Raw genomic sequence first — 14,789 nt, 5'->3', positions numbered from 1 at the left:
AAGATATTGAGATGCAACACCGAAACCATCCCCAATTTTAATAGGGATAAACATTATGTTCTAGTTATACGAACATTAATCATGTCGGGACTTATGAATTCCAATCCATGCATGTGTATATTAGTGACTCCTTCGTCCAATTTTTTTGGACTGGCTGTCCGCAATAACATCAATTTAAATTCATGAGATAGCAGTCTACTTTCACATCCGACAAACTATTACTCTTGTCAATCAATCATCTCTATCGCCATTCACAGTCTTACTCTCACGTCCGACAAACTCTTATTCTTGTCAATCAATCATCTCTATCGTCATTCAAAACTATGATAACAGCTATCATAGGGTAACTTATTATTGTATTAGATGGAGAATATAAATATGCAAAGAAAAGTTGTTTATAAAGCGTATTCGCCCCCTTACCGTATGCGTAGAACGATAGCTTCCCAAGATAAAACGGGTTACGATATCGTTGCATAAGAACGGCACCCACGAGCGAGTATGGTTGTGGTATTGAGAGAGAGTGTGTTGTGTTTAAATGATCCAAAACCCTACCACCTATAGGGGTATTTATAGGTGCAGAAAGACCTGCGTGCTACTCTTTTTCATAATTAAATAATCTGAAACAGAATCAGATTACAAAACTTGCAAGGTACTATATTCCATAAATAATCTGAAACGGAATCAGATTAATTTATGCCAAGATATATACCATATCAATATTTTTGATATTTTTCATCCAAAAATTCCAGAAAATTAGAAAAATAGACCGGAGCTATCTGAGAGGCGCCACCTACATGCCCCTCCGATAGGGGTATTTATAGGGTGCAGAGAGACTTGTGTGCTACTCTTTTCCATAGTTAAATAATCCGAAACAGAATCAGATTTAAAAAATTTGCAAGTTACTATATTACATAAATAATCTGAAACAGAATCAGATTAATTTATGCCAAGATATATACCATATCAATTTTTTTGATATTTTTCATCCAAAACTTTCAGAAAATTAGAAAAATAAAACGGAGTTATTGATACTTAATTTGATTAAATAAATTATTTCTTTATCTTCAAAACTTTAGTTTTTGTATAAAAAATTGTGTAAATATCTAATAAGAATTTAATGTTCATAGCCATTAAAATTTAATTTACATAATTTTCTTTTATAATTTATAATTTCATATTTGTTTGTAAATTAATTTTATATTAAATAACGTAAACAACCACATATACAATATAATATTACTTATTTGTAAAAATAGATTATTCAATATAACATTGTTTTAATTGATTTTATATTAAAATATACATTATTTTTATATAATTTATTATTTGTGATTTAGAACAAAATAAATTTATATTAAATTACTTAGAAAAAATTATATGAAAATAAAATTTTTCATATTCCAGAACTTTATTTTTCCCGGAATGATTAACATATTCTGTAAGTTTATGATGTGGTTATATCCTTTAAGTTTTTTTTTGTCATTTTTTACTTGGATGCTCTGTTACTTGTTCAATATCTAGCATTCTGGCTACTTCTTATGAGTTATGAGTATACAGGGTAGCTTGCTTAATTTATGTTGCTGTAATGTTAGTTCACATATTACTAAATTAGTTAATTAGTTAATATAATTATGTGCATTGTTTTATATGCTCTGTAACTCTGTATTGCTTTTGCAGGGTGTTAGAAAATTGACCTGGAGATGAATGCTAGGAGCTGCAGTCCAGTGGATTGTTTTAAACTATTGCAGTCCAGTCACCAGTGCATTGTTTTTAAGTATTGCAGTTTAAAGTTTAAATTAGAATTCCACTTTGTTGTGCATTTGAAGATGAATCAATATATATATATAAAGGAGGATGCGGGTGCCTCTAGAATCGCTTGATTCAGTCTTTTGATTTTTCTTAAATTTCGGAAAGAAAATATAATTAAAATTCAAAAAATCAGGTTCAAGAATTCTAGAAGTAATACAACTCTTTTCTTATTGAATTCTAAAGATAATACAATTCTTTCAAGAATTCTAAAAGTAAATACAACTCTTTTCTTATTGAATTCTAAAGATGATATCTAGAATTGTTCGATTCAATCTTCTAATTTTTCTTAAATTTCGGATAAAAAATATAATTACTTTAAAAATTTTGGTTTAATACAATTCTAAAGATATCAATTCTTTTCTTATTAGATTCTAAAGATAATATAAAAGAATCAAGATATTAGGAATCATAAAGGTAATACAATTCTTATTTTTTATTATACATTAATATACAAATTATTAAGAAGTACAATTCTTATTTTCAAAATTATAATTTTTTTTTAAAATTTCAGAGGTTCAACTATTATAAAGATAAAAGGATTTTAACATAGTACAATTATTTTACTTATTTAAGAATAAAAAAGTAGTATGGTTCTATCACTCGAGCAGCCCATCAGGAAAGGGTTCGAGCCATTGTGAGCCACGAATGACTTCAGGTCGAACAACCCACAAGAATTTTTGCTTACTAATTACTATTGAGATTGACCAAGCCCCCAGCCATTTCAAGAAATTTATTCTTATGCTGCAACGCTCCCAAACTAACATACGAGACAGAGAGTGGTGCTTGCATGTCCAACCAAGAAAGAGCAGTCTGGTCCTTTGCAGCCTGCAGGTATGACGTCCATTCAGGCTTATAATTTTTTTTAAAATATTAGATAAAAAATAAAATTATAATCTAAACTAAAATCATAATCTTAAATTTTTGATAGAAAATAAAATTCAAATCTAAAATTATGCAGGGCGGTGACGTGGCGTCCTTAGAATTGTTCGATTCAGTTTTATAATTTTCTAAATTTCAAATATAAAATAAAATTATAATATATAAACCAGGTTCAAGTATTGTATAGATAAAAGGATTGCAAAGATAGTACAATTCTTTTACTTATTTAGGATTCATAAAATAGTAGGATTCCATTTATTCAAAATAACAATTATAGAACAAATATAATTAAAAAAAATACAATTCTTATTTTCAAAAGTTATAAAATTTATAATCTTATTTTATTAGTTTTTTTTTCAAATTATATATCTAACAAATAAAAACCAACATCTTCCGTAATCTCAAATTGTCTAAACAGGTTTGTAGCGCTAAACTCACGTGATCAAAAAGATAGCATCACTATCATGAAAACATGTTTGAGATCTCATTTTGATTATCATAAAATCAATATATGATTTCAATTTTATATATCCTATTTATTAATTATTATTATTATTTAATGATTCCTATTAATTAGTTAAAAATACTATTCTTTTATTATTCTAATTTTTATCTCGAAAACCGGTACCGATTGGACCCGTTTTATTAATATAAAGCTATTAAACATTGTATTTTCGTGTCATATATGATCCAGAGGGGTATTAATTATTCGTAAATATAAATAGCCTTAACCGTACTTTATTTCATTGGGGAAATCATAATATCAGTTAAACACGGGTTTATCGAGAGAGTGTTCTTCGTGTTCTTGAGATTCAAACGAAGATTTGGAAGCGTTATCGGACTCAGATTTCAGTTTTATTATTCTAATTTTTGTGCTATTAGTTTTTTTAATGATTATTATCTTTATAATCCTTAATTTTCTACTCGAAATTTAAGAAAATTATAAGACTAAATCGAAAATAAAAATTGTACGTATTACCTCACAAATTTTAAATATAAATTGTATTTTATCTATGATTATTAGTTTAAATAAATATAATCATATTTCTTTTGGCATTCCTAGATAATAAAAAAATTGTATTACCTCTTTTTTTTATAAAGGAGGATGCAGGCGCCTCTAGAATTGTTCGATTCAGTCTTCTGATTTTTCTTAAATTTCGGATAAAAATTATATTTATAATTCAAAAAATCAGGTTTAAGAATTCTAAAACCAATATAATTCTTTTCTTATCGGATGATTTAATACAATTCTAAAGTTAATACAATTATTTTCTTATTGGATTTTTAAGGCAATACTCTAGAATCTAGAAGAAGGATTCTTAAATTAATATAATTTTTTTTATTTGGGAATCATAAAAGTAATACAATTCTTATTTTTCGTTTATACATTTATATACAAATTATTAAAGAAGTATATTCTTATTTTCAATTTTGAAATTAAATTTTATACACAAGATTGAAGTAAAAGGAGATTTTAGGGATGATGCCCTGATGCCTCCTTATTCCGTCTCTGGTGGTAGTATAATTTTAATTAATAATTTTGATAAATAGATAAAATTTAGAGATACCGACATTATTGATTTATAAAAATTTTACAGTATCATGAATACATCCACGACGTTTGTTGATTTTAATTGAAATTGTAAACCAAATCTTCTATGCAATTTCCATGGTCTTAGGTCAAATTTAAATATGTGTTACGAGATGTTCTTGCGATTCTTTCGAAATTTGGGACCGATCACGGGAAGATATTAAAAGTAAATAATGTGTAGTGTGTTACGTTAAGTCGGTATAAAAAATTTACAAAAGAAATTTATAAGTCAACTTTTTTATATATAAATTATAATGTGATAAGTTAAAATCTTTTTTTTTTAAATTTTTATGTGGCGCTTCTACAAATCCATCATTTAATTTTTCTAATTTTTGAGAAAAAATAGGTAAAATAGCTAAATCATAGTAATCATAAAACAACTATAATTCAAAGTAGTTAAGAAATAGTTATCTAATGAAAATATAATAGCTAAAAATCTACGAAGTTCTAAGTAGTTAAAAAATAGGATTCTTAAAAGAAAAGAGTGATAATTCTAAACCATTAAGAAACAGGAATATTAAAAGAAAAATATAATAACTAAAATCTATGAAATTGGATATATTTATCCAATTATAATTATAATTTTATCATAATGTAAATGATTCTTGATTAGTATCGTGCTTAAGGGGAGGGCGGCCCAAATTAATTTTTGTGTAAACATTAATAAATTTTCAATTAGTATTATGTTTGACGGGAAAACGGCTAAAACAATTTTTATTTAAGTTATAATATATTTTTCTATTAAAACAGGACCACGGCTTAAAATAATTTTCATCCGATTATAATTTTCAACTTTATCATTATTATAATAATTTTTTATTAGTATTGTGTGTTGATGATATGGTGACTCAAACTAATATCTATATTATAGTGTTTTGTTATTAGTATTGTTTTTGACAATGGAGCAGCTCAAACTAAATTTAATCTATATTATTATATTTAATTTTAATATAATTATTGATTAATATTGTTTAGAAGAGCGGTTCAAACAATTTTTTTATTAGTATTGTGTTTGACAAGAGGTCACTTAAACAAATTTTTATATTAATTATAATATTTTTTTATTAGTGATATATTTAACGGGAAGGTGACTCGAAATAATTTTTATGCAATTATAATAATAATTCGTATTAAAATTTATAAAAAATTCATAACGCCGCCGCAAAACGCGATTCAGTCTTCTAATTTTTCTTAAATTTCGGATAGAAACTATATTCAGTCTTCTAATTTTTCTTAAATTGTGTTTGACATGATGATCACTTAAACAAATTTTTATACTAATTATAATATTTTTTATTAGTGATATGTTTAACGGTAAGATGACTCAAAATAATTTTTATGCTATTATAATACTAAATCGTATCAAAATTTATAACGCCGCCGCGAAGCGCGGCTTTTTTCACTAGTTTCCACTAGTTTGTATTCCTGTAACTTTTATTTAATTTATGAATGTTTGAACAATTTCCTCCTGTGTGTAATGAAGCTACTGTGAAGATCTGGCAATTTAAAACTATTTTCAGTGAATTTTATTAATTTCGGGTCGTGTCGGGTCGTGTCGAATCGTGTCGGGTCGTGTCGGGTTGGACATGACACGAGAGTTTTGGGTCAATTCGGGTCGGGTCGGGTAACCCGAAACTAATTCGAGTCGTGTTCGGGTTAGGTACCTGTACCCGTAAAATTTTCGGGTCGGGTTCGGGTTGGGTTAAAAATACTGCCCGAGGATGTTGACCCGACACGAACCCGACCCACAACCCGCGATTGCCAGCCCTAGTCCGACCTATTCTAGACTGTATTCATCAGCGTGTGCGCGCACACACACGTCAAAACTACAAGTGTTATACATACTAGCTTATAGCCCGTGCAAGGCACGGGAGCTTTTTAATTATTTATAAACTTTTTAAATATATTTTAAATGGTGTGAAAAAATTTAATTTATAAATAATAAATTTAAATTTTCAATAAAATAAAATTCAAAATTATGATTTGTTTGTAAGTTAGAACTTTGGTAAATACATCATCACAGCCATTAATGGTTTCAAATAAATTATTTTAATCAAGCAATTCCTTTTTCTCGTATGTATCATGCCAAAGTATTAAATTCTATCTATCAAATTTTAATATATTTTGAGTGGAATACGTTATGCCAACTCCTATTAGATTATATTAATAAATGTATTCTATATTAAAATTATTATAATGTGATTTAAATATTTTTCAAAAAATTTATATGGTTCTAAATTAAAATTGATAAACATAATTTGTTTTGAATTAAGAAAAGGAATCATAAATATGCAATAAGAAGGTAGAATCTATTTTGGATTAAGAAAAAGTTTTTGTATTTGTTCCTCACATAAATCCGGCTTATTAATTTTAAAATATATTATAAAAAAAATTGTGACGGTGAGATTTATATGATTCTACGAATAAAACTGATAGGAAATATCTATTTAGGATTAAAAAAAATCATATACATGTGTAAGACAAAATTTGTTTTGGATTCAGAAAAGGAATTATAAACATGCAAGTAGATATCAGTTGCCTTCTAGAACAGAATTTAATTTTGTTCCAATCTAACGGTGCTTATTTGTTCAATATAAGATCCAACGGATGATAAGCTTTTGGACCAGAGGACCATGCGACCAAATTATCTCCCTTACGCTTATTATATATAAGTATATAATTCCCGTTTATTTTAAGGAATTCAGTTTTATCATGTACAAATGACTAAAATCATTTGATCTTGATGTACTCCCTCCGTCCCGATGAATTGTATACAATTTCTTTTTTGGGACGTCCCATCAATTGTATACATTCCAAAAGTAGTAAACTTTTATAATATAAAACATCATTACACCAACTACTTTCTTCCACTATCTCCATTCTATAATAATATAAACACTATTACACCCACTACTTTCCTCCACCATCTCAAATTTATTATTAAATATAAATGAGTCCCACCACTATACCAACTTTTCATCCAACTTTACTCATTTATTACTCATTTTCTTGGTCTCCGTGTCCCAGCCATTTGTATACAAATGACTGGGACGGAGGGAGTAATTGAATATATATTTCAGGAGGACCGAGTGTATAAGTGGGTGTTTGGCATCGGCTTATAAGCCCGGCTTCTGGAATTAAGGTTAGAAGCACTTATTTGTACCGTTTGTGTAAGAAGTCAAGAAGTACTTAAAAAAAGCTACGATTACTGGCTTTTGTCTCACGGCTTCTACTTATTTCCCAAACACTTTTATCACTTATAAGTCTTAACTTGCTTCTAACTTCTACTTCACTTTTTTACTTTAAGCAATAAGCGCTTTTTTTAAGTTCACCCAAATGGCCCCTAAAGTTCTGTAAAGGATTCAACACATTTCCTCATTTTCTTGTGCAGCTCTGCAACTGCAAGAATTAAAGAAGTTCTCACCCTTGTCCCCTGGGTGTCTATGTGTTGATGCTGCTTAGTTTTCTTAAATTTATTTGGCAAGGTATATTGGTAAATCGGACGGAGGCATCACAAGCATAGATTATTGCAAGGGACACAAAAAGTTGTAATTTAACTTCTTTACTTTGTTGTTTTGCATGCATGGCCGTCACTTCTGTTTCATTCCCTTGTAGCATTTCTATTTCATCTTGTTTCATTGTCTTTGTGATGCACAAACTTTATAACTCACACCAGCTCAACTACTACTAGCAAAACTGAAGCCATGGCTTGCAAAAAACTGCCCAGCCTTCCTACAATAAATCTGACCACTGAAAATCTCAAGTCTGATTCGAGTTCTTGGATCGTAGCATGCGATGATGTTCGTCATGCACTTGAAGAATACGGCTGTTTCATCGCGGTCTATGATCAATTTTCTACCGAACTTAGCAACGCAATGGTGAATTGTCTGCAAGATTTTTTCTCTCTGCCCACCGAAACCAAAGTTCAGAACCTCGCCAACAATAAATATTTTGGCCATGTTGCTCCGAATACTCTGTTTCCTCTGTACGAAAGTGTAGGCATTAAAGCAGTGAACACACCCGAAGGAACTCAGAGTTTTACTCATCTCATGTGGCCTTCTGGAAACGATCATTTCAGGTACTTGCACGTTTACGATCCTCGCTGTTTTTGTTGTTTTTAATCACCCGAATGTAATATTTCGATGAATTTATTAGCGGAACAGTGTTGGCGTACGCGAAGCAAGCATCGGAGCTAGAACAGCTTATCAAGAGGATGGTATTTCAAAGCTACGGAGTGCTGAGAAGTTGCGATTCTCATTTTACGAATGATTCGTATAGTTACACGTTGAGAGGGACGAAGTATACGAGCCCGAAGCAGCAGGAGTCGAATATAGGCCTCCAGATTCATACTGATAAGACCTTTCTCACAGTTCTTCAACAAAATGAGGTTAATGGACTGGAAGTGAAAACAAAGAATGGGGAATGGATTGGCTTTGAGAACAAAGCTTCGTCTTTTGTTATCATCGCTGGTGATGCTTTTATGGTGAGCACATCTGATTTTGGGCGTTCGCCCACCCAGAACATTACGATTTGAAAATATAGTCTCGAATACCATTTATGAGCGCTGCATTGTGTAGCATTTTGAATATTTATCAAAAACGTTACATCGTGTGTTATGGTTAAAAGTACATAAAACTATAGCGTATTCTTCCAAAATTGAAAACGCTAGATTATGCAGTATTGATAATAATATTGTGCGGTATTGATAATGATATTTGGGCCAATTTTCCAACTACGTTATTTTGGGCTTACCTTTATATTTTGTGTATTTTGTGACATTCTCTCTGATTTCCTACAACTTTCAAAAATTCACTAGTTGATCACATGCATATACCACTTAAAACTCAATATCACCGTTAATACAATTGTTCTCACTCTTCTCACAGTGACCCAATCCTTAAGAGTCCATTTTACATGAAATTGTAAAAACTAAAATTTGTTACTTTATGTGGCTTAGGCTTGGAGCAATGGGAGAATACATACTCCATACCATCGAGTTGTGATGAATGTGGGGAGCAAAGTCAGATACTCAATCACCATAAAATCATACAAGAATGGCATGATACGAACACCCGAAGAACTGGTTGATGATGATCACCCTTTGCAATTCCAAGATTTCGATCACCTTGGTTACACGCTATTCACTAATATAGCTGATCAGGATAGCCCACAAGAACGTTTCGCCAAGTTTTATTCTGCAGTACTAGGAAAAGCTATCAAGGTCTGAAGGAACTCCTAGTTTAAGTGCATGTTGGGTTCTTAATATGTGACAACTATTATACTTGTAATAAGCTTTCTATATACCTGATCAGTTGTGATCATCTCTGGGATTGTATCTGGTGAGAGTGAGACTAAGCCATTGTATCCTCTCCATCGAATCAAATTAGTGGAGAATAAAGCTTTACTACTAGGCTATTCCGGCCATCGAATTAGCAGAGAATAAATTTTTGCAGGCTATTTCATCACTCTGAGGGATGAAAAGAAGGAACTCAATTCAAGATTCAACATTAAACTTAAAATCGAGTTTCAAAATTACCATGCACTCCTTTGCAATATGAAACTAAGAAGACGGTTGGTTTATGATTAATCAGACCGGTTAACGGGAATCAGAATCTCAAATGTTAGTGTTTGAATTAGCAATTTTGTGATACTGAAAACCCCAATCCCACTTAGCTCTTCCTGGGTTCATTTCGAAACCCTCATTCCCGATCCTCATTCCTGCTCACGATCAAAACGCTTCCTAAACTTTCCAAGAGGCTATCCAAAAATAATTCTGAAAACGACCAAAATACAGTGCTTCACTACTCAATATATACAAAGATTCATACTCATACATATATGTTCCATGAAAACAACTAAAGTGCAATAGCTATACTACACTTGCACGCTTACAATATCCTTCAACAGTTGGCTAGAAGAACAGGAAAAGAAAAACAGGCTTTCATATTAAAAAACACAAAGGCAAATATGGTTATGTTTGGAAGCCCTTAATCAGAGTTTTGAAGCTATAGTTTTCTTTGCTGGCTTCTCCTCCTTGCCACCACTTGCTTCCTTGTTCATTTTTTGCCCCATCTCCTCTGTTCCCTGCTTCTGTAAAAAAAAAAAAAAAAAACTGTGGTGGTGTTTGGCTACGGCTTTTAAGCCGACTTCTGGGCTTATAAGTTGGAAGCACTTATTTCGTACTGTTTGTGTAATAAGTCAAGAAGCACTTATAAAAAGCTAGGAATGCTAGCTTTTGTTTCAGGACTTCTGCTTATTTGCCAAACACTTTAATCACTTATAAGTCTTGTCTGGTTTCTAACTTCTACTCCACTTATTTATTTTAAGCAAGAAGCACTTATTTTAAGCTCAGCCAAACGGCCCTATATCTTAGCATCCAACTATTGACACTGTGTATTCAATTCGGTGTAAAATAACAATAACAGACGATTTGTGCAATCATACATGCAGCAATAAAACACATGAAAATATATTCCAGGACAAAAAAAGCTTCAAATAGATTTGGTTTACAATAAATCCTATGTTCGTCCTCTTATTAATATTTTTGAAGTTTAGCTCGAACTTTAAGTAGGATGTACATACATGAGCATCTTGTTGTTGTCGAGTGTTGATTTTGACAGCGAATTCGGGGGAGTACAACTTCCCTTGCCCCTCCTCGTCGCCATCCACTAATTTTTCGGTGGATTTTTCTGGCTTTTCGCTCTTAGTTTCCTTCATTTTTTTGCTAGAGGTTGCAAAATTGTGTTCTCTTCTCTCGGAGCTTATTTTTATAGCAGGATATACATATACAGGCTTTATAACTCGTTCCAAAATTAATATTAGTACATGAAACTTGAAAGAGATTAAAAATTCCAATACTGAACACAGTACGTTTTTAATATAATATATAAAACATTTGTACCGATTTATTAACGGACGATGAAGCAACGGATATTAGATACCAAATTTATTTAAATTATGAAATTTTTATACGAATGTGATTCGGTGATTCTTCCTGTATATAAACTGAAAAAAATATTTTTTTTCCTGAATTTCGTCTTTCTTATGGTGAATTTGGTACAAGTATATCAAATCTTTGAATAGTGGTAAAAATGTGGACATCATTCCGTCAAAAAAAAAGTGAAAAAATTACCATTGTGTGAGTCCCACTCTCGAGAGCTGCAAGACTGACGCGTGTCCCCTTCGTGTTCCTAAAAGTGCCACGTGGCTGGTAGATTAGTTGGTTTTGAACACGTAAGTGCACATGCCAGGGAAGTAACACCAAAGAAGCTATTGTCACCTGTGATTGCGGTCCGGTTTGGTTCGAATTGGAGGTAGAGGCGGAACTAAATCATATATCAGCGGTTTTTTAAAATCTTAAACCAACCCATGACTCGCAAACCAATTAACCCGGACCAAACTGTGCGGTTTTTGATAGTTCGGTTAAGCAGATTGATCGGTTTATGACTAAGGCTTATGATCCAGAGATGAGGATTCATGAATAATCCTAGAAAATAAAGTATCATTTTGTCTCTATTTACACAATTTCACATAGTTAAATTAATATAAAAATTTTAGTTTAATAAAATGCATAAACTTGAATCAAAATCGTTAAAAACTGAATTGATATGACTTGTAATTGGTATTGATAAGGTAAGTAACTAAACAACAACTCTAGCAAGTATAAATTAAAAAATTAATATATTTATATAAAACTAATATTTTGTATATACTTAATATTAAATATTTATATTGTACATATATAAATATGCGGTTCGGTTTTATAACGGGTTGGTTCAATATTAAATCGAAACCAACCCACAAACCACGGTTTTTTAAATTAGTCGAACCGAAACCGTAAATCTCATTTCCATTTCGGTTTGGATCGGATTAATATCGAATTGGTTTATGCGGATTTTGCGGTTTAAACTAGACTGTGATCACCCCTAGATGGATCTCACCAAACTCAACTTTTCCATCATTTTCATACTACTTTTACTTCCTTTTCACACTACTTTTACTCCATTATCTCCCTTTTATACATTAAAAATAATGGGTCCCATAATTTCATCCATCTTTCTTTCTTTTTTTTCACTACTTTATACATATTTCTTAACCTCCGTGACCAAACCAAACGTAAAAAATTGACCGGGACGAGGGAGTATTAACAAGCCGGGGGAGCGGTGCATTTACTATTAAATCTATATATATTGAAATGGTGATAGTAAAATACATTTCTAAATTTTTGAGCATGTATAATAATATTTAATCCATTTTACTATTTACTATTTTCATTTATTTATTTACTTATTTAATAATAGTTGATGTGATTATTTAGGGGTTTGTCTATTATGTGACCATGGGCACATGCTAAGCACCAAATTCTATAAGTTTAGTGGATTTCGATGGGTGTGGTTGGTGCATTTGCTGAGGGGTCCCACCATTATAAAGAAGTAGGAGTCAATCAAAATGACCGAAACTTATAAATTTTACTGCTTAACATGTGCTCATGGGCATACCATAGAAAAACCGATTATTTATTCAATCTTCGCATATACTGTAGAAGTTAAATTTTTTGTTATAAAGTTTTTTATTAGAAATTTAGCAAATATAGTGTTTTTGAAAGTTTGTTTTTGTAATTTTACTATATTAAAAAAATAATTGCAAATATATTTGCAACTTCAATATTTTTGCAAAGATATAATCATGTTGCAATCTTAATCTATATCTATATACTTCTTAAAGCATGAGTGATTTTTTAAGGCTGATATGGTAATTTCACATTCTCTTGGATCAACTCATTAAGCTTCCGGTCTGACCCAGTATCTTCCTTATTCAAATTAACACTATGATATCAAATTTCGGATCTTCATGTGACCCGAACCAGATTAAATTTTGATCTACAGCATCTTCCAACCATATCAGAATTTGAAAATAGCATTGAATACAGTTCCTTCGATCATGCCACTCCATTACGCTTAATTATCTCAATCAATCATAACAGTTAATCATAACAAATCCATGCTTAATTATATCAATCAATCTCTTCCACCTCCATTACGCTATATAGGGGAGAGTATGGGCCGGTTCGGCTCGGTTTTAGGACAAAACCGGAACCGGAACCATATATCTTCGGTTTTTAAAATCGAAAACCGCAACCGCCGGTTTGGATTCAAATTCGGTTTCGGTTTTAAAACGCCGGTTCGGTTATAATCGGCTCAGTTTCGGTTTATAAACCGCAAAATAAAAATGTAGAAGTAATATATAAACAAGATAAATTAGCATACATAATAATTAATACAAGAGTGTAGTAAATAACAGGAGTATATTGTACTATTCTGGTTCAAACTTCTAATGGTTATGCAGCTCTGTGAAAGAGTTTGAGTGCTTGTGTGAGGCAGTGACTCAGTGAGCATAGTGCCAACCTAATTTTTAATTTCAATATGTCTGTAATTTCAGAGTTTAGAAATTACCGGAACCCAACCGGTTTTTATCGGTTCGGTTGGAAGGTATAACCGGAACTCAACCATTTAAATTGGTTCGGTTTTTAATTTTTCAGTTTCGGTTTCGGATCGGTTATATTCGGATCGGTTTTCTCCGGTTTTTCCCAATTTCGGTTCGATTTCGATTGCAAATCGGTTTTTGCTCAACCCTAACGCTATATGCTATTCTTTTATATTTAAAATTCTTATAATCCGTTTGCATCTGTAATCATTTGATCATTTTTCTCTCTCTCTCAATTTTCATAGTGTTTGGTAGTAACATTTGTTTTATATTGCAGTGATAACGGCGGTCATATTTTTTTAGTATGAAGACGGATTCAACGTCGTCAACAGGTTTTGTAGTCCTTTCAATGATAGGTTATGTTTGGGATGAGCAAAAACCGAAGCGAAAATCGAAACCGAACCAAAAACCACAAAAACCGCATGAAACCGCACCAAATAAAACCACACCGAATGAAAACCGAACCGAATAAAAACCGCACCGCTACTTTGGTTTTGGTTTTCAAACATTTTAAAACCGAATACAAACCGAACCGAACCGCAATAATATTTATATTAATTTATTTATTTTATATGTTTAAATATAATATATAAACTATGTCTGTTAGAAATATATAATTATGTATGCAATTGTTGTGCATTGCCCAGTGACTTTAGTTAGACTAAATATGCTATGTACGAGTTAATTTAGGTAGATAGATTGATTAAGTTTGTCCAGAAGTAAATTGCAGAGCCTAAAACCATTTGTTTGGTGACAGTTCTGTGTTAAAAGTATTTTTATTCTTTTCAGTTTGAGCAATGCTCTTGCAATAGCTCTAGCAACACACAAAACTGTCCACACTATCTTGGCAATGCTTCTCAAACATTGAATTTTTATTTTCTCCAGTCTATTCATATGCCAGAAATCAGAAATGAGGCCAGATTCATATACCTGATCATTAATTCATTCTAAAATCTTATGAATAACAATACACTTGTTCAAAATAAATGGTTGAACAATTATTATACTCGACAATGAGCGTAATCAC

The 14,789-nt window shown here is 31.2% G+C and overlaps 1 protein-coding gene across 1 annotated transcript; it reads left to right on the top strand.

Moving 5' to 3' along the window:
* Window positions 1–7,922: 7,922 nt before the first annotated feature.
* LOC108217017 (probable 2-oxoglutarate-dependent dioxygenase AOP1) lies at window positions 7,923–9,744 on the top strand. The gene is made up of 3 exons (XM_017389870.2): window positions 7,923–8,357; window positions 8,435–8,762; window positions 9,237–9,744. Exons 1-3 carry the CDS (start codon window positions 7,984–7,986, stop codon window positions 9,504–9,506), a joined length of 972 nt encoding a protein of 323 aa, XP_017245359.1. The 5' UTR covers window positions 7,923–7,983; the 3' UTR covers window positions 9,507–9,744.
* The last annotated feature ends 5,045 nt before the right edge of the window (window positions 9,745–14,789 follow it).

Source organism: Daucus carota, chromosome 4 (genome assembly GCF_001625215.2).
Source record: "Daucus carota subsp. sativus chromosome 4, DH1 v3.0, whole genome shotgun sequence".
NCBI lineage: Eukaryota > Viridiplantae > Streptophyta > Magnoliopsida > Apiales > Apiaceae > Daucus > Daucus carota.
Note: the sequence above shows the minus strand (reverse complement) of the source record. Positions and strands in the feature narration are given on the sequence as shown.

Bases quoted from the DNA above. Each gene is read 5' to 3' on its own strand.
- LOC108217017 (XM_017389870.2), top strand. From the start codon at position 7,984: ATGGCTTGCAAAAAACTGCCCAGCCTTCCTACAATAAATCTGACCACT. The intron at 8,358-8,434 runs GTACTTGCACGT...TGAATTTATTAG, and splicing joins TCTGGAAACGATCATTTCAG to CGGAACAGTGTTGGCGTACG. The intron at 8,763-9,236 runs GTGAGCACATCT...TATGTGGCTTAG, and splicing joins TCGCTGGTGATGCTTTTATG to GCTTGGAGCAATGGGAGAAT.